General features: G+C 38.2%; 1 protein-coding gene across 1 annotated transcript; it reads right to left on the bottom strand.

Moving 5' to 3' along the window:
* Positions 1-9,426: 9,426 nt before the first annotated feature.
* Positions 9,427-27,225, bottom strand: LOC117333466 (plasminogen-like). Its single transcript, XM_033892769.1, has 5 exons — positions 26,984-27,225; positions 16,995-17,085; positions 14,919-15,101; positions 14,153-14,347; positions 9,427-10,059 (listed from the first exon to the last, which is right to left on the bottom strand). Exons 1-5 carry the CDS (start codon positions 27,029-27,031, stop codon positions 9,836-9,838), a joined length of 741 nt encoding a protein of 246 aa, XP_033748660.1. The 5' UTR covers positions 27,032-27,225; the 3' UTR covers positions 9,427-9,835.
* Between the last annotated feature and the right edge of the window lie 520 nt (positions 27,226-27,745).

The following is a 27,745-nucleotide window of genomic DNA, read 5'->3' as shown; positions in this document are numbered from 1 at the left end:
GTAAGGTCTGACGGAGGACAAAATGTCAACAATGTAAGGTCTGACGGGGAACAAAATGTCCACAATGTAAGGTCTGACAGGGAACAAAACGTTCACAATGTAAGGTCTGACTGGGAACAAGATGTTCACAATGTAAGGTCTGACGGGGAACAAAATGTTCACTATGTAAGGTCTGACGGTGAACAAAATGTTCACAATGTAAGGTCTGACAGGAAACAAAATGTCCACAATGTAAGGTCTAACGGGGAACAAACTGTTCACAATGTAAGGTCTGGCGGAGGACAAAATGTCAACAATGTAATGTCTGACAGGAAACAAAATGTCCACAATGTAAGGTCTGACAGGCAACAAAATGTTCACAATGTAAGGTCTGACAGGAAACAAACTGTTCACAATGTAAGGTTTGACAGGCAACAAAATGTCCACAATGTAAGGTCTGACAGGAAACAAGATGTCCACAATGTAAGGTCTGACAGGGAACAAAATGTCCACAATGTAAGGTCTGACAGGGAACAAGATGTCCACAATGTAAGGTCTGACGGGGAAACAAAATGTCAACAATGTAAGGTCTGACGGGGAAACAAAATGTCAACAATGTAAGGTCTAACGGGGAACAAAATGTTCACAATGTAAGGTCTGACGGAGGACAAAATGTCAACAATGTAAGGTCTGACGGGGAACAAAATGTCCACAATGTAAGGTCTGACGGAGGACAAAATGTCAACAATGTAAGGTCTAACGGGGAACAAAATGTTCACAATGTAAGGTCTGACGGACGACAAAATGTCAACAATGTAAGGTCTGACGGGGATTAAAATGTCCACAATGTAAGGTCTGACAGGAAACAAAATGTCCACAATGTAAGGTCTGACGGGGAACTAAATGTTCACAATGTAAGGTCTGACGGGGAACGAAATGTCAACAATGTAAGGTTTGACAGGCAACAAAATGTCCACTATGTAATGTCTGACGAGGAAACAAAATGTCCACAATGTAAGGTCTGACGGGGAACAAAATGTCCACAATGTAAGGTCTGACGAGGAAACAAAATGTCCACAATGTAAGGTCTGACGGGGAACAAAATGTCCACTATGTAATGTCTGACGAGGAAACAAAATGTCCACAATGTAAGGTCTGACGAGGGAACAAAATGTCCACAATGTAAGGTCTGACAGGCAACAAAATGTTCACAATGTAAGGTCTGACAGGAAACAAAATGTCCACAATGTAAGGTCTGACGAGGGAACAAAATGTCCACAATGTAAGGTCTGACGGGGAACAAAATGTTCACAATGTAAGGTCTGACGGGGAACAAAATGTCCACAATGTAAGGTCTGACAGGCAACAAAATGTCCACAATGTAAGGTCTGACGGGGAACAAAATGTCCACAATGTAAGGTCTGACGGGGAAACACAATGTAAGGTCGGACGGGGAACAAAATGTCCACAATGTAAGGTCGGACGGGGGAACAAAATGTCCACAATGTAAGGTCTGACGGGGAACTAAATGTTCTCAATGTAAGGTCTGACGGGGAACTAAATGTTCACAATGTAAGTTCTGACGGGGAACAAAATGTCAACAATGTAAGGTTTGACAGGCAACAAAATGTCCACAATGTAAGGTCTGACGGGGAACTAAATGTCAACAATGTAAGGTTTGACAGGCAACAAAATGTCCACTATGTAAGGTCTGACAGGGAACAAACTGTTCACAATGTAAGGTCTGACGGGAAACAAAATGTCCACAATGTAAGGTCTGACGGGGAAACAAAATGTCAACAATGTAAGGTCTGACGGGGAACAAAATGTCCACAATGTAAGGTCTGACGGGGAACAAAATGTCCACAATGTAAGGTCTGACGGGGGAACAAAATGTCCACAATGTAAGGTCTGACGGGGGAACAAAATGTTCACAATGTAAGGTCGGACGGGGGAACAAAATGTCCACAATGTAAGGTCTGACGGGGAACAAAATGTTCACGATATAAGGTCTGACAGGCAACAAAATGTCCACAATGTAAGGTCTGACGGGGAACAAAATGTCCACAATGTAAGGTCTGACAGGCAACAAAATGTTCACAATGTAAGGTCTGACAGGAAACAAAATGTCCACAATGTAAGGTCTGACGGTGAACAAAATGTCCACAATGTAAGGTCTGACAGGAAACAAAATGTCCACAATGTAAGGTCTGACGGTGAACAAAATGTTCACAATGTAAGGTCTGACAGGAAACAAAATGTCCACAATGTAAGGTCTAACGGGGAACAAACTGTTCACAATGTAAGGTCTGGCGGAGGACAAAATGTCAACAATGTAATGTCTGACAGGAAACAAAATGTCCACAATGTAAGGTCTGAGAGGCAACAAAATGTTCACAATGTAAGGTCTGACAGGAAACAAAATGTCCACAATGTAAGGTCTGACAGGGAACAAAATGTCCACAATGTAAGGTCTGACAGGAAACAAAATGTCCACAATGTAAGGTCTGACAGGGAACAAAATGTCCACAATGTAAGGTCTGACAGGAAACAAAATGTCCACAATGTAAGGTCTGACAGGAAACAAAATGTCCACAAGGTAAGGTCTGACGGGGAACATAATGTCCTCAATGTAAGGTCTGACGGGGAACAAAATGTCCACAATGTAAGGTCTGACAGGGAACAAAATGTCCACAATGTAAGGTCTGACAGGGAACAAAATGTCCACAATGTAAGGTTTGACAGGCAACAAAATGTCCACTATGTAAGGTCTGACAGGGAACAAACTGTTCACAATGTAAGGTTTGACAGGCAACAAAATGTCCACAATGTAAGGTCTGACAGGGAACAAGATGTCCACAATGTAAGGTCTGACGGGGAAACAAAATGTCAACAATGTAAGGTCTGACGGGGAAACAAAATGTCAACAATGTAAGGTCTAACGGGGAACAAAATGTTCACAATGTAAGGTCTGACGGAGGACAAAATGTCAACAATGTAAGGTCTGACGGGGAACAAAATGTCAACAATGAAAGGTCTGACGGGGAACAAAATGTCCACAATGTAAGGTCTGACGGGAAACAATGTCCACAATGTAAGGTCTGACGGGGAACAAAATGTCCACAATGTAAGGTCTGACGGGGAACAAAATGTCAACAATGTAAGGTCTGACGGGGAACAAAATGTCCACAATGTAAGGTCTGACGGGGGACAAAATGTCCACAATGTAAGGTCTGACGGGGAAACAAAATGTCCACAATGTAAGGTCTGACGGGAAACAAAATGTCAACAATGTAAGGTCTGACGGGGAACAAAATGTCAACAATGAAAGGTCTGACAGGCAACAAAATGTTCACAATGTAAGGTTTGACAGGCAACAAAATGTCCACAATGTAAGGTCTGACGGAGGACAAAATGTCCACAATGTAAGGTCTGACGGGGAACAAAATGTCCACAATGTAAGGTCTGACAGGGAACAAAATGTTCACAATGTAAGGTTTGACAGGGAACAAAATGTCCACAATGTAAGGTCTGACGGGGAACAAAATGTCCACAATGTAAGGTCTGACGGGGAACAAAATGTCCACAATGTAAGGTCTGACAGGGAACAAAATGTCTACTATGTAAGGTTTGACAGGGAACAAAATGTCCACAATGTAAGGTCTGACGGGGAACAAAATGTCCACAATGTAAGGTCTGACGGGGAACAAAATGTCCACAATGTAAGGTCTGACGGGGGAACAAAATGTCCACAATGTAAGGTCTGACGGGGAACAAAATGTTCACAATGTAAGGTCTGACGGGGAACAAAATGTCAACAATGTAAGGTTTGACAGGCAACAAAATGTCCACAATGTAAGGTCTGACAGGGAACAAAATGTCCACAATGTAAGGTCTGACGGGTCTGACGGGGAACAAAATGTCCACAATGTAAGGTCTGACGGGGGAACAAAATGTCCACAATGTAAGGTCTGACGGGGAACAAAATGTTCACAATGTAAGGTCTGACGGGGAACAAAATGTCAACAATGTAAGGTTTGACAGGCAACAAAATGTCCACAATGTAAGGTCTGACAGGAAACAAAATGTCCACAATGTAAGGTCTGACGGGGGAACAAAATGTCCACAATGTAAGGTCTGACGGGGAACAAAATGTCCACAATGTAAGGTCTGACGGGGAACAAAATGTTCACAATGTAAGGTCTGACGGGGAACAAAATGTCCACAATGTAAGGTCTGACGGGGAACAAAATGTTCACAATGTAAGGTCTGACGGGGAACAAAATGTCCACAATGTAAGGTCTGACAGGAAACAATGTCCACAATGTAAGGTCTGACGGGGAACAAAATGTCCACAATGTAAGGTCTGACGGGGAACAAAATGTCCACAATGTAAGGTCTGACGGGGAACAAAATGTCCACAATGTAAGGTCTGACGGGGAACAAAATGTCCACAATGTAAGGTCTGACGGGGAAACAAAATGTCCACAATGTAAGGTCTGACGGGAAACAAAATGTCAACAATGTAAGGTCTGACGGGGAACAAAATGTCAACAATGAAAGGTCTGACAGGCAACAAAATGTTCACAATGTAAGGTTTGACAGGCAACAAAATGTCCACAATGTAAGGTCTGACGGAGGACAAAATGTCCACAATGTAAGGTCTGACGGGGAACAAAATGTCCACAATGTAAGGTCTGACAGGGAACAAAATGTTCATAATGTAAGGTTTGACAGGGAACAAAATGTCCACAATGTAAGGTCTGACGGGGAACAAAATGTCCACAATGTAAGGTCTGACGGGGAACAAAATGTCCACAATGTAAGGTCTGACAGGGAACAAAATGTCTACTATGTAAGGTCTGACAGGGAACAAAATGTCCACAATGTAAGGTCTGACGGGGAACAAAATGTCCACAATGTAAGGTCTGACGGGGAACAAAATGTCCACAATGTAAGGTCTGACGGGGGAACAAAATGTCCACAATGTAAGGTCTGACGGGGAACAAAATGTTCACAATGTAAGGTCTGACGGGGAACAAAATGTCAACAATGTAAGGTTTGACAGGCAACAAAATGTCCACAATGTAAGGTCTGACAGGAAACAAAATGTCCACAATGTAAGGTCTGACGGGGGAACAAAATGTCCACAATGTAAGGTCTGACGGGGAACAAAATGTCCACAATGTAAGGTCTGACGGGGAACAAAATGTTCACAATGTAAGGTCTGACGGGGAACAAAATGTCCACAATGTAAGGTCTGACGGGGAACAAAATGTTCACAATGTAAGGTCTGACGGGGAACAAAATGTCCACAATGTAAGGTCTGACAGGAAACAATGTCCACAATGTAAGGTCTGACGGGGAACAAAATGTCCACAATGTAAGGTCTGACGGGGAACAAAATGTCAACAATGTAAGGTCTGACGGGGAACAAAATGTCCACAATGTAAGGTCTGACGGGGGACAAAATGTCCACAATGTAAGGTCTGACGGGGAAACAAAATGTCCACAATGTAAGGTCTGACGGGAAACAAAATGTCAACAATGTAAGGTCTGACGGGGAACAAAATGTCCACAATGTAAGGTCTGACGGAGGACAAAATGTCCACAATGTAAGGTCTGACGGGGAACAAAATGTCCACAATGTAAGGTCTGACAGGGAACAAAATGTTCATAATGTAAGGTTTGACAGGGAACAAAATGTCCACAATGTAAGGTCTGACGGGGAACAAAATGTCCACAATGTAAGGTCTGACAGGGAACAAAATGTCCACAATGTAAGGTCTGACAGGGAACAAAATGTCTACTATGTAAGGTCTGACAGGGAACAAAATGTCCACAATGTAAGGTCTGACGGGGAACAAAATGTCCACAATGTAAGGTCTGACGGGGAACAAAATGTCCACAATGTAAGGTCTGACAGGGAACAAAATGTTCACGATGTAAGGTCTGACAGGGAACAAAATGTCCACAATGTAAGGTCTGACGGGGAACAAAATGTCCACAATGTAAGGTCTGACGGGGAACAAAATGTCCACAATGTAAGGTCTGACAGGGAGCAAAATGTCCACAATGTAAGGTCTGACGGGGAACAAAATGTCCATAATGTAAGGTCTGACAGGAAACAAAATGTCCATAATGTAAGGTCTGACAGGAAACAAAATGTCCACAATGTAAGGTCTAATGGGGAACAAAATGTTCACAATGTAAGGTCTGACGGGGAAACAAAATGTCCACAATGTAAGGTCTGACGGGGAACACAATGTCCACAATGTAAGGTCTGACGGGGAGCAAGATGTCCACAATGTAAGGTCTGACGGGGAACAAAATGTCCACAATGTAAGGTCTGACGGGGAACAAAATGTCCACAATGTAAGTTCTGACAGGGAGCAAAATGTCCACAATGTAAGGTCTGACGGGGAACAAAATGTCCACAATGTAAGGTCTGACGGGGAACAAAATGTTTACAATGTAAGGTCTGACAGGAAACAATATGTCAACAATGTAAGGTCTGACAGGGAACAAAATGTCCACAATGTAAGGTCTGACAGGAAACAAAATGTCAACAATGTAAGGTCTGACGGGGAACAAAATGTTCACAATGTAAGGTCTGACGGGGAACAAAATGTTCACAATGTAAGGTCTTACAGGGAACAAAATGTCCACAATGTAAGGTCTGACGGGGAACAAGATGTCCACAATGTAAGGTCTGACGGGGAACTTAATTTTCAAAATGTAAGGTCTGAATTTTTTAGAAGATAAATTCTTTTTAGAGTACAAAATGATCAGGACATGAGGTCGAGACAGGACACAAAATGAAGGATGGGTGTGCCATTGAAATTACCAGTAGATGTGCATTGCGTTGAGGTCAAAAGTAAATTTTGAGCAATGCCTCGGCTATTCTTGAAAAGATAATCTTAGAATCAAGATATAGATGAATCTGTGCGTACTTAGTACACAAGATTAAATGTTATAGCTATACAACTGACCAAGTGACATGCATCCTAAATCTTAATTATCCCTCCGAGATCTGGCCCGCTAGTTAAGTACATTGTAGCTTTAGCTATAGATTTGACGCAGAACGATAACTGGAAGCGGTATATATATCTAACCAAATGCATTAACAGATCCAACGCAGATTCGCATACCTGCTACCAGGGAAAGTATGAAATATTGATATGGCATTAACGTGCACTTCATAGACATATAACATGCCTCTAAGACACATAGGATCTTTTTCCATCGGCTTTGGCAGTCCTATATCTCAAAATTTCCTGACAGCCATCACAAGTATGCTTGGATTCCCTCTAATAGACAGTGACAGGATATCTATATTATAAACTACCTGTTTTCGGTTTGTAAACCCAACCCACGGTCGCTCAGCCAAGACTGATCACCAACAAATGTTTTATTAAAAGCACAGCGCGGGCACCGAAGATGGTGAGAGCAGCCATCAAGCCATTATCAATTAAAAACACTGCATGTAATGATAAAATCGTTGTACGAGACAGCTTAATTGACAGAGAGAAAATAAATTATTAAATGTGTTTTGTACATGTTTATTAAACATTATTTAACTGATATATCCATTTACACTCAGTTGTTAAATATACATGGTAATGGTGTTTGATGACCTGTTCCTAATGAGAAGAATCGTCCAGCGGGATTATAAACGAAGGTATGGGTGGGTGTTTGGATGTTAGACACAACGATCAATTTTTATTGACTGATCAGAAAAAAACCCAGTTTAGCAAGACTATTGATGAGCGTGATTCACTATTTCCCTGGCCTTTCTGAAATTTCTATTGGTTCACCTTGGTATCTTGTCCTGAATATTGAATTTTCGAGACTGATCGGAAAACAAAATGGCCGACTGGTAGCCATTTTGAATTTTGAAAGTTGTAGTTTGTTATTTCTCAAAAAAGATCTTCATATATATTTATCTCAAATTTCTGTCGGTTCCCCTTGATCAGCAGTTGTGCATATGGAATTTTGAGGCTCAGAAGACGAAATGGCAGATTGTCATTATGAATTTTGACAACGGTAATTCTTCATAGATCTTTCTCATATTTTCTATTTAGTTCCCCTATTTTCAATAGATTATAGGAAAAGGAGAAAGTAGAGATAACAGAGAAAATAGTTATTGTATAATATAAGTGAGGAATTTTTGAAGAAATTTTGGTTGGTAGTAAGTTTACACTAATCCTGTATTGTCCTATCTTTGAAGTCAAAAGCCAAAATGATTAAAAATCAACTCTGGAAAGAAGCTTAAGCTGATCTACTCTATTACTATAATCTTCAAATATAGAGAAAAGTGCTCTATACGAGCCTCTATGGTTTATCCGAAGGTTAAAATCAATAATAAACCACAATATCTTTAGAATTGGTCAAACAAGGGCATATATTTTGTTTACGACATTCTTAGAGAGAGTTGATTTTTAAATACACACTTTTTTGTAAGAAATTTGCATTACAGAATTTTATGGTATAAGGAATGCATTTTTTTAGCTAATTGGGACTTCCTTAGAAATCGAGGTGTAACTATTACACTTTCTTATTGTCCTCTCGATATGTATCGTGTTTAAACAAACAAGAAACATGGACTCTCTGTATATATGAACTATTTATTTAACACCTAAACATAATTACAAGGTATCAAGACAAATGGTTAATTGATCTTGATGTAATAAACGATCAATTTTGGTGGAAAAGAATAAATGCAATTGTGATAAAAAAGACAACATCCGACTCCAATCTCCGATGATTTCAGTATAGGATTGTAAACAAGATACTTTAGTGAAAGCTACAAACAAATATCTTTCCACAATTAAGATTATGAATTCCCCACTCTGCTCAATCACTTATTTTAGGAATGTCACACAAGAAACCCATACAGGTATTGCTATACACTTAAACAATGTCAGTGTAATTTTAGGTTTGCTTGACCACAAAATTAAAAACAAACATTTAATAATTTCTGCAAAATTCTAAACTCAAACATACACTGCCTTGTATCATCGGCTTTAAGAGAGGGAATATGAATACTAATTTAGAATACATCAAAAACAAAAAACAAACACACACAAAAAACATGACTTAACGAAATTTTCATAAGAAATGTGTACATATAAATGATCTAATTGGTCGATAGATTTGGATCCTGTATCATATGTTCAAGGTGTGGAAAGTGGAAATGGCGTCAACCGAATGACAGTGAGTGCGAGTGAAAGGGGATGTCCCTATTTAGTTAAAATTAAATGTAAAAAAAAAGTTTTAGAGCAAAGTCATAATTTTACTTTACGAATGATAATTATATAGGTTTGTATATTTCAGGTTATGTTCAAAATGTTGAAATATCTTATTAGAGTAGACTGGGAGTTATCCATTTTAATTACTACAGTGATATTCTAAAACAAGCAAATCTAATCCTATGTATACCTGTAAAAATTGCACCTTGTAAATTCCAATATATGTCGACTTTGTATACAGAAATATATTATTAAATATATATTACTATATCATTAATATTTCTTTATTTTTCTCTAAGCTTTGTTTCAAAAGGAAAATAAAAACATTTAGCAAAACCAAAAACAAGAATAAGCGCGAGAATAGCAGCATTTATCTAGTTTTTTGATAACGATACATGTTTCTGCCTGGTAAGTTTTGCATACAGAGCTGTTACAAATAGTGTATTTGAGTGTCTCAGAATGGTTACGTCCTCCTGAGCGTAACGCTCTTAGTCGACGTCACTGTCTCACAAAGTCATGTCATCCTAATGGTAGAACCCCCAGCCGAGGTCACCGTCTCACAGAGTGGTTACGTCATCCTGATGGTAGATCTCCCAGCTGCATTTTCAACAGGTGGGTACTGGGCAGTATTCCCACCTGATGCTGGGGTCCAGAGTGAAACACCAGGGCGCCGTAGTGTCTGACGAAATCCTACAATAGTTGTTTAGATCGCTACTGGTGAAATAACCATGGCTGTGTGGTGTCTGCTGGTCCCAGCGTTGACAGGTCAGTCCGGATTCAGTACATGTTATTTGTCCGTTATAAACTGTACTGGTATGGCAGTCCAGACCTGAAGGAAACAAAAATTCTACCCTGTTATAGGTGTCCTGTTATCTATACATAACTAACCTGTTATAAGTATCATGTTATTCATTACATAACCACCCTGTTATAAGTGTCGTGTTATCCATTACATAACTATCCTGTTATAAGTATCATGTTATTCATTACATAACTACCCTGCTATAAGTGTCATGTTATCTATACATAACTACCCTGTTATAAGTGTCATGTTATCTATACATAACTACCCTGTTATCAGTGTCATGTTATCCATTACATAACTATCCTGTTATAAGTGCCATGTTATCCATTACATAACTAACCTGTTATAAGTGTCATGTTATCTATACATAACTACCCTGTTATCAGTGTCATGTTATCTATACATAACTACCCTGTTATCAGTGTCATGTTATCTATACATAACTACCCTGTTATCAGTGTCATGTTATCCATTACATAATTATCCTGTTATAAGTGCCATGTTATCCATTACATAACTAACCTGTTATAAGTGTCATGTTATCTATACATAACTACCCTGTTATCAGTGTCATGTTATCTATACATAACTACCCTGTTATCAGTGTCATGTTATCCATTACATAACTACCCTGTTATCAGTGTCATGTTATCTATACATAACCACCCTGTTATACGTGTCGTGTTATCTATACATAACTACCCTGTTATAAGTGTCATGTTACCTATACATAACAACCCTGTTATCAGTGTCATGTTATCCATTACATAACTACCCTGTTATACGTGTCGTGTTATCTATACATAACTACCCTGTTATAAGTGTCATGTTACCTATACATAACCACCCTGTTATCAGTGTCATGTTATCTATAAATAACTACCCTGTTATCAGTGTCATGTTATCCATTACATAACTACCATGTTATCAGTGTCGTGTTATCCATTACATAACTACCCTGTTGTAAGTGTCGTGTTATCCATTACATAACTACCCTGTTATCAGTGTCGTGTTATCCATTACATAACTATCCTGTTATAAGTGTCATGTTATCCATTATATAACTACCCTGTTATAAGTGTCATGTTATCTATACATAACTATCCTGTTATAAGTGTCATGTTATCCATTACATAACTACCCTGCTATCAGTGTCATGTTATCCATTACATAACTACCCTGTTCTCAGTGTCATGTTATCCATTACATAACTACCCTGTTATAAGTGTCATGTTATCCATTACATAACTATCCTGTTATAAGTGTCAAGTTATCCATTACATAACTACCCTGTTATAAGTGTCATGTTATCTATACATAACTACCCTGTTATCAGTGTCGTGTTATCCATTACATAACTACCCTGTTATCAGTGTCATGTTATCCATTACATAACTACCCTGTTATAAGTGTCATGTTATCTATACATAACAACCCTGTTATCAGTGTCATGTTATCTATACATAACTACCCTGTTATCAGTGTCATGTTATCCATTACATAACTACCCTGTTATAAGTATCATGTTATTCATTACATAACTACCCTGTTATCAGTGTCATATTATCTATACATAACTACCCTGTTATCAGTGTCATGTTATCCATTTTATAACTACCCTGTTATAAGTGTCATGTTATCTATACATAACTACCCTGTTATAAGTGTCATGTTATCTATACATAACTACCCTGTTATAAATGTCATGTTATCTATACATAACTACCCTGTTATAAGTGTCATGTTATCCATTACATAACTACCCTGTTATGTGTCATGTTATCCATTACATAACTACCCTGTTATCAGTGTCATGTTATCCATTACATAACTACCCTGTTATCAGTGTCATGTTATCCATTACATAACTACCCTGTTATCAGTGTCATGTTATCTATACATAACTACCCCGTTATAAGTGTCATGTTATCCATTACATAACCACCCTGTTATCGGTGTCGTGTTATCCATTACATAACTACCCTGTTATCAGTGTCGTGTTATCCATTACATAACTACCCTGTTATCAGTGTCATGTTATCCATTACATAACTACCCTGTTATCAGTGTCATGTTATCCATTACATAACTACCCTGTTATAAGTGTCATGTTATCCATTACATAACTACCCTGTTATCAGTGTCATGTTATCCATTACATAACTACCCTGTTATCAGTGTTGTAACATCTGTTACCACTGTCGTGTACCCGTTTAGGAATGGTTGTTATGAGGCAACAAAATCACGTATTTAGTAGAGCAATTTGACGAAAACAAGTACAAAGTCCAAATCAAAAGTAGATAAAATCTGTACTACAACATTTATTGTATGCTGTTCATAAACAAGTGTGAACCCTTTGCAAAGTTGGGCGAACTGTTAAACTTGGCATCGAGGCGTGGTCCGCCGAGCTCATGCTGAATAATAAAAACAGACTTATGTTTATATCTATTGTCAGAAGGATTCCCCAGTGATACCACTTTTAAGCAATATGATATTTACGCTCACAGCCCTATATTTACATTTGCTCACCTTTTTCCCATTGACACAATGCTAAGAGGCAGTTGCTACCATACGCCTATAACACCCAGTACCTCAGGCTATAACACCCAGTAGGTCATGTGACATTAAAAAGGCGGGATATTTTTGTGTTGGTTTAGTTTTTGTCAAAGTTGACAAAAATGGTAAGGCAATGTAAATATAAGTATTGAACAGTGGTTTTATTGTTGTTATAGTCGATATGGTGGGCAAATGTAGCATGGAAACCTTAACGGGTTCCCATGCCATTTGCCCACCATACATCTTGCTGCCATATCGACTATAACAACATTAAAACCACTGTTCATTCGTCTTGATTACCCACATTTTAAACACAAAGATATAACCTTAAAAATGCCACGACTTTATGAAGTTGAGACAGGTTGTGCCATTGAATTTCATTGTCAAGGTACCTCGCAAAATCGGGTCGCAAATCAGTCCATGACCATCTATCGACCACTTGCGTCGCGTGTTGTTCTTCTAGGACAGCAACGTCGATTGACTTTCTATCAGGACAACCCCGGCTGCATGTAGCAAACAATGATCACGCCCTAGACTGGCATATATACAGCCCTGCCTATTCCCGATAAGTTGACTTTGGCGCTGGATGAGGGATGGAACCGTATACCAATGAGGAGGGTCAATATCCCGATACATTCAATGCACAAAAGGGTACATGTTTTGTGTATATGTACAATCACTGCAGCCCACTGTGGCTCATGGCGGGGAGGAGGATACACGATATTGATGGGACCAGAACGCTACTCACGTTGAGAGGGTACCCTTGGATCAACCTCATATTTGCCTTGTTCCTTATCTTTCAATTTCACTATTTTTACATTCATTGAAACAGTATTAAACCGGGCAATTTCTAATTGCGTTTCTCTTCCCTTTGAGTATAATGACTGATATGATAATTCCTTATTCTTTCAGAATTGAGTGAAAATTTGGAAATGACAAATTGTCATCAACTCCATTTAATCTTCAATGACGTAGTGGGATCTCACGATATGCGGAGATCAACCGTAACATAAACATACTCGTTTTCTTTGTTTTGTAAATATAATGGCACTGTAACTGTAAACATCATATTGTGTCACTGGGTTTTCCTTCTGACAACAAAGCTAACTAGTAGGCTGTTATGATAATTAAGTATGGGCAAAAACTCACGAAGAATTACGTTTCGATGCAGATTTTCACAGTTCGGCGAACTTTGCGAAGGATTCACAGATGTCTATGACATAAACAGAATCCGATAAATGTTGTAATATTTTTACTTTTTTGAGTTAGACTTTGTTCTTGCCTCAGTCAGATTGTTCTGTAAAAGTTGTAGCTTATAGTGCACTACTACCTTTTGTGATTATCTTAGCCAGCCATCTTGAAAATTGCTCTCCCTACACGACAGTGGTTACGTTAATTACATTGAAAGCTTACCTGTAATAATACCTAATTAATATGTTTAATTGGTTATAGATTCCGATTATATTTCCTTAGTTACGGAGCATTGTTACGTTACACACAGACTAAGAAGGGAATATGAATATCGCCACTATGGTATGGCAGTGCCGCAGTTGGTACTTACTGCTACATGATATGGAAGCCCCGGATGTCCACTGTTCAATGCCCGTACACTTTGTCAATGGACAGTGATCTGTGAAAGTCTGGTCACTGTAGTTTTGACACGTGTAAATAGCTCTGTAGGCGTCCTCTTTATACGGACGTGTAAATGTGTTGGTATTCAAAAGTGGAGGAGGATCTCCACAAGCATCTGGCAATTCTGGAAAATACAATGGTATACACGAATCGAGCTGTTTGACTTTCATGTCTACAGGCCGCTGGTTAATTTGTGTCTGAGAACGAGATGAAGCGGGAAATGATCTACAGACCACGGACACTGTCTTTATCCGACATATGACAAATCTCTATCTACCTGTGGACGAAGATCGCCAGACATCTGACTAATCAGTATCAACAAGTCGAAGAAGATCGTCAGTCATCTGACATATGCATCCATTAGTGGAAGAGAATCGCCAGACATCTGCCAAATCCGTATCCACTAGTGGAAGGGGATAGCCAGAAATTTAAAAAAAAAATCATGTCAACCAGTAGAAGAAAATCCCCCAGTGGAAGAGGATAGCCAGATATCATATACATTTGTACCTACCATGAAATGGAAGAGGGTCGCTAGACAATAAACTGGATTTGTTTATTCTTCCGATGTCAAGGGGGTCTTACGAAAGACAATTGACCTAGTTTGATATTCTAAGATACATGATGTTATCTCAGGAAGTACATGACTGCCATTACACACTGAATAAATGTCAACTTGGCTAGAGATATAAACATACCTGTAGAACAGACGATTGTTGCCAAACTCCACGTTTTTGTAAGGGGATCGCAAATAGACGTCTTATCACCTCCGACATAACCAGCACCAGAGATACACGAATAGAGAGCAGTCGGTACTCCTCTGGAGTAGTCCAGGGTATAGGTCGTTTTACTTATTGTTGATGGCACACCGATGCAGAATTCTGCAAAACAACACAACGGAGACGTCATAAAGTAACCTCAGTCGAGGCACAGACAAATCATAGTAAAGTAAATTGACAGTTTTGAATTCGGTTGATCTCGTATCACCATGCCAGATCATCAATACGTAAGATCAACGGCGTATGCATTAATGAATATTAATCTTTTTTCTTTCGGCTTGTGTCCAAATAAATCATTGTATGAGAACGTCTCGGCACCAGTTATTGCGAAACAACTCTCAGTCCCCTTTAATCAGTCCTTATTTGGAGCTTTCGCATCAGCAGAGAGTTCCAGAAGGAAAATAAATCAATTGTGACCTTCAGCATTATTCGGCTGTTAATGTACAACTAACATATCAAAGGTGATATTCACCTGTTTGTTGTTTGTACAAACCGTTAATGGTTGACGGGTGCTTTGTTGTATTATTGGAAGATCATTAAAAACAATACTTCTATTAAATGATTGTTTAGCCCGATTTAGATTTCCTCAAAGTCCTTTCCAAATAAATACACTTACTAAAGCACCTCTGAGGACATTGTTCAACCATTAGGTTTTACCCGTGTGTGTCATTTATACAAAAACAAGGAATGCCATCATAATAACGAAAACATAATTCCAACTGAAAATCTACCAAGCAAGGACAAAATACGAACGTAAAGATAGTTCTGCAAAAGTAAGACTTAGACCACGTGTTCCGGGAGAGTAAGCGCTTCTGGTTCATCAACGACACCCACCATACAAACCTAGGTTAAATATCGTCCAATTCCTGACTGAAGGACTTTGCAGCCTTTTGCTGTCAAACTATTGCATAAAGTCAGATTTAAATACGGAATTATAACATCCAAACGCCATTCGAAAGATCCGACAAAGAGATGAGGTGCATATTGGCATGTTTCGACCTGAAGGCGACCGTTTTCAAAATAGCAAAACAATAGTGACAAAAACTGCATGAATTTCCATTGTAGTCATTAATTGGGATCAATTCGTAACCAAAACGCACCTCTTTTTGGAACCAATTCGTAACATTTTCGACTGTATAAAAGACTTGAGAGATCAAACCGTAACCAAAACAAAATCGTTTTCCTTTGTTTTTGTGAATACTATAGGACTGTGCATCTACATCATAGCATATCTTAAAAGCGGATGTCACTAGGGAATCCTTCCAAGAATAGAGATAAACATTAGGCTGTCTGCCGGTATGTTGGATAGATGCTGTTAGGAACAGCTGTTCCGACCCTCTACGATTCGTAAGTGGAAAATGACCAAGTGACCAAAATTGTGCTTTTCGGATTTGACGATTGGGCGTATCAACATGTCGCCCTTTTCTTGATTGTCACAACACCTCATCGTCAACTGTGTGTGTGGATTTCTAATTGGTCAGTGCGCTATAAAGTGACATACATATACCAAGCGAAAATGCCGAGGAGGTATGGATGTACGTGTAGATAGGTAGGTAGTTAGATAAGTAGTAGGTAGGTAAGAGTCTATCTGATGGTAACATTATGTAGCATATGTATTTAATGGAAATTAAGAATATAAGCGGTTTATGACAATGGGAACTTGATAGTTGCTTCCGTCACAGAAAGAGAGCGGTGTTATTCAGCTGGATCGGTTTACTGATCTATTTTAAGTATTCATTGTTAGGGGGGGGGGGGGGGGGGGGGGTATTTTTTATCAGCTTTGTTGCCTATTGTAAGCATATGCTGTTCCTCTAAAATAGTGGCGTATGCCTTACATGTGATTATAATCTATTCTATAAACAATTGTTTCTTTTGTCGGATTGTCTGGTATTTTAACATATGAGAAATGACCAATGCACGTTAATTATATACTTTGCCGATATCGTTCAAATTGTTTTAAATGTTTTAAACCCTCAATGACAAGGTAATACCTACCGTAATTGATACACACGTGGTGTCCTGACGTCATACCAACACACACGTCAGTCACCGGACAGTTGTGATCCCGACAGGAACTGGCGAGCTCCTGGAAACAATAACAGAGTCAAGGACATTTAGTTCACTTTACCAACGCAATCATACAGAAGACGGGTATAGGAGCTGTTATATACATACGATATAGATGTGTTGGATTTCTCGAAATTATGATAGAAATTAGCACAGAAAAGTACATTTCTAACATTGACGATACAGACATCGCCGAGCAGACACTGTTAACTCAACGACATAACCAATATACATCAATCTTTATCTGTATACAAAGATGTAGGTCATAATTTGCCACAATATGTTAAAAGATACTGCATTCTCTGTAGCATTTTCTTTATCATTAATTAGAAACTCTTTCAAAACATTAAAAATTAACAACAGTTATGCCATTATTTAAAAGGGGGGATAAACATGTTTCTTCATATTAAAGACATATATCATTACTCAGTACTATTGGTAAAGTTTGTGGGCGCTTAGTTGTGAATTGTTTGAATAATTATTTACATGAAAACTCACTTATATATAAATATCAGTCTGGTTCCAACCTGGCCACCCTACCGTCCATCAAATGATAAAAATATGGAAAAACGCAACCTAGTCTACTTTTTTTTTTTTTTTTTTTGTGATATCTCCAAAACGTTCGATCGTGTTTGCCATAACTGACTGAATGTAAAATATTAAAAGTATCACAAATCAAGTACCACCTAGTTACCTATCCACTCTACTGTCTCCCTCAGTATCTGAAAACTCGAAATATAACCTCCGTGACGCCAATAATTACTCTTTACCAAATTTCCGATTTCAACTAACCGACATTTCGTTTTCCTTTCTCGTATTCAATTTTAGAACCAACTAGATCTAGAGATTAGACAAAGTAATTCAAATACAGAATGTAAAAAGTCTATCTAAAAAAGAGCACAACTAACTAATTATTACTCTGTTGGAAATAGAAAATCTAATAAATTAAACTCTAAGTGTTTTGGCATATCATAACATTATCCTCAATGGATCACTGCTTCGATACAGCAATAGTGACAACAAGTGGTGTGAAATTATATCCCGGTACAATTTGTGTCTATGTTCTACATAATTATCACAGACGTAGAAATGATATGTATCCTCAATCAATTTATTAAAGGTTATTATTTAAAGTGCTACTTCTTTTTCTTAATCTTGCATGCAATATATTAGACTTTTTCTGTTGTTTAATGACATGTACGCCATATGATCTAGGTTTTTACTCATTATTCCATTTATAAACAAATAAATACATAATAGTGAGATAGTGTTTTTAAGTTTCTATACAGGAAAAGATCTATATCGGTTTATAAAACTAGTGTTATGACTTTACGGCACTCCCTGTCACCAGCCACCCGTGAAGGTGATCACGTGAAATGTTACCCATGAGAGTTAGTAACAGACAAAATCTTCTTGTATGAAGTTAATTATGATCGAAAGTAAGATAGCGCTTATCGAGCAGTGTGACATGGCTACATCCTTATCTAACAGTGTGGCATGACTAAATCCTTATCTAACAGTGTGACATGGCTACATCCTTATCTAACAGTGTGACATGGCTACATCCTTATCTAACAGTGTGACATGACTACATCCTTATCTAACAGTGTGACATGGCTACATCCTTATCTAACAGTGTGACATGACTACATCCTTATCTAACAGTGTGACATGGCTACATCCTTATCTAACAGTGTGGTATGACTACATCCTTATCTAACAGTGTGACATGACTACATCCTTATCTAACAGTGTGGTATGACTACATCCTTATCTAACCGTGACATGACTACATCCTTATCTAACAGTGTGACATGACTACATCCTTATCTAACAGTGACATGACTACATCCTTATCTAACAGAGTGACATGGCTACATCCTTATATAACAGTGTGACATGACTACATCCTTATCTAACAGTGTGACATGGCTACATCCTTATCTAACAGTGTGACATGACTACATCCTTATCTAACCGTGTGACATGGCTACATCCTTATCTAACAGTGTGACATGACTACATCCTTATCTAACAGTGTGACATGACTACATCCTTATCTAACAGTGTGACATGACTACATCCTTATCTAACAGTGTGACATGACTACATCCTTATCTAACAGTGTGACATGACTACATCCTTATCTAACAGTGTGGTATGACTACATCCTTATCTAACAGTGTGACATGACTACATCCTTATCTAACAGTGTGACATGACTACATCCTTATCTAACAGTGTGACATGACTACATCCTTATCTAACAGTGTGACATGACTACATCCTTATCTAACAGTGTGGTATGACTACATCCTTATCTAACAGTGTGACATGACTACATCCTTATCTAACAGTGTGACATGACTACATCCTTATCTAACAGTGTGACATGACTACATCCTTATCTAACAGTGTGACACGACTACATCCTTATCTAACAGTGTGGTATGACTACATCCTTATCTAACAGTGTGACATGACTACATCCTTATCTAACAGTGTGACATGACTACATCCTTATCTAACAGTGTGACATGACTACATCCTTATCTAACAGTGTGGTATGACTACATCCTTATCTAACAGTGTGACATGACTACATCCTTATCTAACAGTGTGACATGACTACATCCTTATCTAACAGTGTGACATGACTACATCCTTATCTAACAGTGTGACATGACTACATCCTTATCTAACAGTGTGGTATGACTACATCCTTATCTAACAGTGTGACATGACTACATCCTTATCTAACAGTGTGACATGACTACATCCTTATCTAACAGTGTGACATGACTACATCCTTATCTAACAGTGTGACATGACTACATCCTTATCTAACAGTGTGGTATGACTACATCCTTATCTAACAGTGTGACATGACTACATCCTTATCTAACAGTGTGACATGACTACATCCTTATCTAACAGTGTGACATGACTACATCCTTATCTAACAGTGTTACATGACTACATCCTTATCTAACAGTGTGGTATGACTACATCCTTATCTAACAGTGTGGCATGACTACATCCTTATCTAACAGTGTGACATGATTACATCCTTATCTAACAGTGTGACATGACTACATCCTTATCTAACAGTGTGACATGACTACATCCTTATCTAACAGTGTGACATGACTACATCCTTATCTAACAGTGTGACATGGCTACATCCTTATCTAACAGTGTGACATGACTACATCCTTATCTAACAGTGTGAAATGGCTACATCCTTATCTAACAGTGTGACATGACTACATCCTTATCTAACAGTGTGGTATGACTACATCCTTATCTAACAGTGTGACATGACTACATCCTTATCTAACCGTGTGACACGACTACATCCTTATCTAACAGTGTGGTATGGCTACATCCTTATCTAACAGTGTGACATGGCTACGTCCTTATCTAACAGTGTGACATGACTACATCCTTATCTAACAGTGTGACATGACTACATCCTCATCTAACAGTGTGGTATGACTACATCCTTATCTAACAGTGTGACATGGCTACATCCTTATCTAACAGTGTGACATGACTACATCCTTATCTAACAGTGTGGTATGACTACATCCTTATCTAACAGTGTGACACGACTACATCCTTATCTAACAGTGTGACATGACTACATCCTTATCTAACAGTGTGGTATGACTACATCCTTATCTAACAGTGTGACATGACTACATCCTTATCTTACAGTGTGACATGACTACATCCTTATCTAACAGTGTGACATGACTACATCCTTATCTAACAGTGTGACATGACTACATCCTTATCTAACAGTGTGGTATGACTACATCCTTATCTAACAGTGTGACATGGATACATCCTCATCTAACAGTGTGACATGACTACATCCTTATCTAACAGTGTGGTATGACTACATCCTTATCTAACAGTGTGACATGACTACATCCTTATCGAACAGTGTGACATGACTACATCCTTATCTAACAGTGTGACATGACTACATCCTTATCTAACAGTGTGAAATGGCTACATCCTTATCTAACAGTGTGACATGACTACATCCTTATCTAACAGTGTGGCCTGGATACATCCTCACAAACCGATCACTGTAGGATATTCTCAACATGTTATTTTTTAGTCGAACGGCACCCAGAGTTGATATTATTTACGTTATTGTGGTTGTTTCTAAACGTTTGATAGAGCAGCAACAATGCCTTGTGTTGTCGGGTGGCTCAGTGGTAACACGCTTGCCTTTACCTAGACAGCAGGGGTTGGATTCCCGATCGGGCGTGAACGGTATGCAGTCACATGCCCCCACCACGTTGGTTTTTTCCAGGTATTCCGGTTTCCTCCCTCAGTAAAATCCCTTGTGCTCTTCCATCAGGGCCAACAATCGCGATTAATATAAGTTCGTTTACAAAGCTTTAAGTTAATTGGGAATAATACTATTAGCGTATTCGCGCTTATTCAGGATACTTGATTGTGGTTTATAAAATGAAATTATATACAAAAGATAGATTAACTGCCTTCATTTACAAACTCGTGTCAGTGCATTTGATATACCATTGTTACTAAATCTGATAGAGCAGACACAAGGTAACGAATATCGGCAAACAGCCACTGTAGACGTGATAAAACAAACTATTTATCGTACACAATTGATAATAGAAACATTGTCATCTTTTTCAGATATATTTTGGTAGGTAACGTACTTTTAAGTGATATCACTGTCACATATACTTTTACTTAATCATTGAACTTCATTCCGTTCGGGCGTACGAACGCCTACTGCATTACAGGAAAATAAAACATGCACCGCGTTTTAATTTCCTTTAACAGTATCGTGTACCCCTTAGGGAATGGTCTTTTCAAAATTGCAGGCGAGACTGATCACAGAAGATAGTAATGCATTAAAGCTTAAAATCACTTAGTTATCAGAACAATAAGACTGACACAAGTACAAACTCAGAAATAGTTAAAAGATAGGGTTATCAGCAATGTTAATTTCCCAAAGGGGTGGCCTAAAGAATGTTTACCCTAACAAACCACTCACCGATGCATTGCTTTGTACCATCAAAGTTGGTTCCTTCGGCTTTAAAACAAATTAACTGATGATGCAGTTGTCTTATTAACTAATTACGTAATACAGATTATCACAAAACAGATGAACTAATTATTTATTTCAACGAAATAGGAAACAATGCATACCAAAATACTAAAACAGTGAGTATACCACCGATAATATTTAATTTTTAAGCATTTTGTGAAAAATAATTATCGAAAAATGACATTTTGAATGCATTACATATTCAGTCCATTCGTAAGCTATAGAGAACTTTGTCCCTTACCCTACCCCTGCCCAAAGATCAAACCTTTACCATTTGTGCAAAGTGTTGATTTTTTCTTTGACGTGTCACACAAATGAATTGTTGACCGACAGTGGACAAAACATGTGGACATGTTCCTTTCCTAAGATACAGGGATATATTTTTGTGTGATTTTTTTTATTGTTTTTTTTTTTTTACATTATTTTTTTTACATATTCTTCATGTAAATAACTTATATGAAATGAACATGATTTGAAATATTGTATCAAAGTGATTCTATATTCTATCGCGTCTGACGGAGGCTTTAAAATCGAGAAATCTGCTGGAAACATCAAAATTCCCCAGCGCAATTGGTTGGTTGATGTTTTAAAAGCAGATGGCAATAGCTTTACAGATGATTAAGAAATTTGGATGCGAAGTGCTTCGAGAAATATCATAAACGAATGCTGCAACGTTGGTGTTGATGATGATACGTGGCCAATCTATGTTATGGCCAGTCTTTCCACGACAAATGCACACTATGTATAAAGAGTTTCAATCCAAGCGCACAAAACACATCTCGATCATCTTTTAGCGATGAGTCCTCCTTTGTGCAGATTGTAAAGCCCGGACAGGTTGGACAAGAACACTGTTTCTAGATTTTTTCACATTGTTCGTCCTCTGTTGGTACTGGCATTTACACTCCAAACACGAGGATACACTAATGTTGTTTGGGTAAAAAAGAAGACGTACATATCATGGAAACAGTGTTCAACTGTTGTTAACATGTAAGTTTCCAATTTATCGAAAATATTTCCTTCCATAGTAAAACAGTAAGCTTAACTATTGTTCCATTGTACCTTGGACGTGAACATTTTAAAAGAGAAAACATGCTGAAGCACAACACAGCGTTCTTCGAAGCATTCTTTGGCAAGCGGGCGAATGTTATACTTGACAGTATATGTATATTTCTGGTTCTGGTCATAAGCTCCAGAAAATCTCATACTGATGCCAGAAGAAGCGGAACTACTAGTATTTGAAATTCATGAGTATAGCCTTGCCTGATGGTTACATTCTGGACACAGATGCTGTTTATTTCATAGACAACTGTGAATCATCGCAAAGTTGGGCGAACTGTAAAAGCTCGACATCGAGGAGTGATTCGCCGTGATGTTTAGCTAATATTTTCAAGCAAAGCTATTCGTTTTTTTTCCAAAAGTAATGAAGTATGGTTTAGTTGAACTTGAATGAAGTCAAGATGTTTTCTATAACTGAATTCTATTGTAACATAAATTGTTTACATTAATCTCGGTTCCTTTTCCTACTTATCTCGGTTCCTATTCGTAGGAACCAAAGCGAAGCTACTAGGTTATATTGTGTCACTGCAGCGTAAATGTATATATATATGAATTTAAAAACTAATGTGATACCTGGTTATACGAGAAAAATAAAACTGTATGACTTCTCCAATTATACAGAAAGGTCAGAAATCTGTGACTGACGTGTATGGATGGTTTCATCCTGGGGATTCTGCTGTCAATCAATCAATTACTATAACTAGTAATTAAGGTGATTGATAACGGTAAAGAAATACAAGTTATATTGTGTGATAGAAGTAAAGCATTCAACAGTTTGGCACAAAAACAAAATTCCACGGGCGGCAATTTATGGGAGACTCATTGATTGGTTAAAATTATACCTATGATAAAAAACATCAAAGGGTTGTTAACGGGAAATCAACCGTCGGTATTAACGGACAATACAACTTAAACATGGCAAATCAACCGTCGGTATTAACGGACAATACAACTTAAACATGGCAAATCAACCGTCGGTATTAACGGACAATACAACTTAAACATGGCAAATTAACCGTCGGTATTAACGGACAATACAACTTAGACATGGCAAATCAACCGTCGGTATTAACGGACAATACAACTTAAACATGGCAAATCAACCGTCGGTATTAACGGACAATACAACTTAAACATGGCAAATCAACCGTCGGTATTAACGGAAAATACAACTTAAACATGGCAAATCAACCGTCGGTATTAACGGACAATACAACTTAAACATGGCAAATCAACCGTCGGTATTAACGGACAATACAACCTAAACATGGCAAATCAACCGTCGGTATTAACGGACAATACAACTTAAACATGGCAAATCAACCGTCGGTATTAACGGACAATACAACTTAAACATGGCAAATCAACCGTCGGTATTAACGGACAATACAACTTAAACATGGCAAATCAACCGTCGGTATTAACGGACAATACAACTTAAACATGGCAAATCAACCGTCGGTATTAACGGACAATGCAACTTAAACATGGCAAATCAACCGTCGGTATTAACGGACAATGCAACTTAAACATGGCAAATCAACCGTCGGTATTAACGGACAATGCAACTTAAACATGGCAAATCAACCGTCGGTATTAACGGACAATACAACTTAAACATGGCAAATCAACCGTCGGTATTAACGGACAATACAACTTAAACATGGCAAATCAACCGTCGGTATTAACGGACAATACAACTTAAACATGGCAAATCAACCGTCGGTATTAACGGACAATACAACCTAAACATGGCAAATCAACCGTCGGTATTAACGGACAATACAACCTAAACATGGCAAATCAACCGTCGGTATTAACGGACAATACAACCTAAACATGGCAAATCAACCGTCGGTATTAACGGACAATACAACTTAGACATGGGAAATCAACCGTCGGTATTAACGGACAATACAACTTAGACATGGCAAATCAACCGTCGGTATTAACGGACAATACAACTTAGACATGGGAAATCAACCGTCGGTATTAACGGACAATACAACTTAGACATGGCAAATCAACCGTCGGTATTAACGGACAATACAACTTAGACATGGCAAATCAACCGTCGGTATTAACGGACAATACAACTTAAACATGGCAAATCAACCGTCGGTATTAACGGACAATGCAACTTAAACATGGCAAATCAACCGTCGGTATTAACGGACAATGCAACTTAAACATGGCAAATCAACCGTCGGTATTAACGGACAATGCAACTTAAACATGGCAAATCAACCGTCGGTATTAACGGACAATGCAACTTAAACATGGCAAATCAACCGTCGGTATTAACGGACAATGCAACTTAAACATGGCAAATCAACCGTCGGTATTAACGGACAATACAACTTAAACATGGCAAATCAACCGTCGGTATTAACGGACAATACAACTTAAACATGGCAAATCAACCGTCGGTATTAACGGACAATACAACTTAAACATGGCAAATCAAAATCTCTACTTGATAGACACTCTATACATCTTTTATCCGACCAATTATAGAATGTGTTGACGTTGTTTTGGATTAGCTAATACTATATTTGATTGACAAGCTATTAAACATGTTCAAATAGTAGCAGGCAGAACACTTAACGAGTGCTATCTAATTAGTAAGTTTAGACTCATTATCTGGACTTATGTTGTGGAAGATATAAGATAGAAGGTAAAAACATCAAATTATTCACATTTTTGTAACCAACAAATCGTTAAGCTCACATGTTCCTTCTTTTCTGTATGGTTACAGAACCAGATAAATCGAATCGAATGTGACCTGTCCATTCAAGAACTTTTTACCTTCAAAAGTCGAATAAGGGATTTCAAAACCAGCAGAAATTAGGAACAACCCTTCTTTGAAAATAAAGATTCTTAGTTGCATTGTTACTGTGACGTCATTGCATTGTTACTGTGACGTCATTGCATTGTTACTGTAACGTCATTGCATTGTTACTGTGACGTCATTACATTGTTACTGTAACGTCATTGCATTGTTACTGTAACGTCATTGCATTGTTTTAAGCATTGAACGGCTTTCAGTTGGCATTCATAGTCAATATGAATGCGAACTGGACAGAGGCAAATTCCATGAAGCGCGCTAGCGCTTCATGTTGAATTTGCCTCTGTACAGTTGGCATTCATATTGACTATGAATGCCAACTGAAAGCCGTTCAATGCTTATATTTACCATCTGCGATTTTTTATTTGTCGTGCGATTTTTTTTTGAAATTTTCAAATTCAAATTTCATTTGGCAGTTCATAAGCTGGTGAACTCGCAACTGAATTGGTAGGGTTATATAGTGGCAGTGCCATACAATGGTAAATATAATGTAATATCATGCAATTGTTTAGAAAGTACAAAGAGCACGTATAGATGATCTCAACCTCAGGGTAAGATTATATCAATCTCACACCAGTAAAAGTTTGGATAACCTTGTCCACCACATCATACGGTGATGTGGACAATAGGCAAAATAAAATCAGCATGTTTTACAGTTAAGTTGTAAAACATTTCTGCTGGTTACGTTGTAAGCAAAGATCTAGGCAAGTGGCTGATGTTGAAGAGTCTGTAATCTGTAATATCTTTTTCAGTACTTTATGATATATCCGACACACACATATTCAATAGAGTGTCAGTTAAGATCACATGTTCATTATCGATATGTCTTTTGGTTAAATTTAACAACTCCGCAAACCCCTGATAGCTTCAGAACAGTACAAAAAGACTAATCGGCCAAGATATTAAATTTACCTTTGGTATATCAGCAGCATTCACGGTGACGCCATCGGTCGAGGCCATTATTTTATTCGATGTCTCAGAGGACGACAGGAGTATGAGGTCACAGCGGAGATCGGCTGGGTATATGTTCACCGACCCACACGCAGTAAACGACAGACACTCCCGCAGACACACACTGTACGAGGATTTCAGCAATATTTTGAATTTGATTCCATCAACAACAGAGTTTCGTTTGAACAGTGTAGACTTAATTTCACGACACGAAGAATCCACCCGTTTAACAGAAAATATCAAAATTAAAATAATAATGACTTGAAGAAACTTCATGGTAGCGATTGTTCCTGAAAGTAATGGGCACTTGTCGAGTGATCACTACATTAGCGAACAGTTTCACGTCACAAATTACATAATAAATCCAGCACGATTGGTTTGTAGGGCTTCTTAACCTCTTACAACCAGTAGTGTTTGGTCATGACCATCGCACTTCAGCCAACACCTACCAAAGTATCGAAGCATGTCGAAAATTGAGGTTTAATGAGAGAATTGGGTGTCAAACTTAATGTGATTATTGATTAGGCGAAGGTTTGATATTCATGACACCATCATGTATTTCTAAAATCTATCCGATCACTGATCTGATAATTCCCAAACCACAAATTAAGTTTTCACATTCATGAATATTAAATACCTATCAATTTTACACGAATATAGCATTAACGAGGACCACTATAACATCCGGTTAAAGATGTTGAAGATACGATAAATATGTTAGAT

Source organism: Pecten maximus, chromosome 8, assembly GCF_902652985.1.
Source record: "Pecten maximus chromosome 8, xPecMax1.1, whole genome shotgun sequence".
In the NCBI taxonomy this organism is placed as follows: domain Eukaryota; kingdom Metazoa; phylum Mollusca; class Bivalvia; order Pectinida; family Pectinidae; genus Pecten; species Pecten maximus.
This window is presented reverse-complemented; position numbering and strand designations above follow the sequence as displayed.

What these genes read in the sequence shown, in the direction of transcription:
- LOC117333466 (XM_033892769.1), bottom strand. Translation starts at nt 27,031, where the DNA reads ATGGCCTCGACCGATGGCGTCACCGTGAATGCTGCTGATATACCAAAG. An exon ending in CCACGTGTGTATCAATTACG is followed by an intron (nt 15,102 to 16,994) that starts GTAGGTATTACC and finishes GTTGTTTTGCAG; the next exon opens with AATTCTGCATCGGTGTGCCA. An exon ending in AACAATCGTCTGTTCTACAG is followed by an intron (nt 14,348 to 14,918) that starts GTATGTTTATAT and finishes TGTATTTTCCAG; the next exon opens with AATTGCCAGATGCTTGTGGA.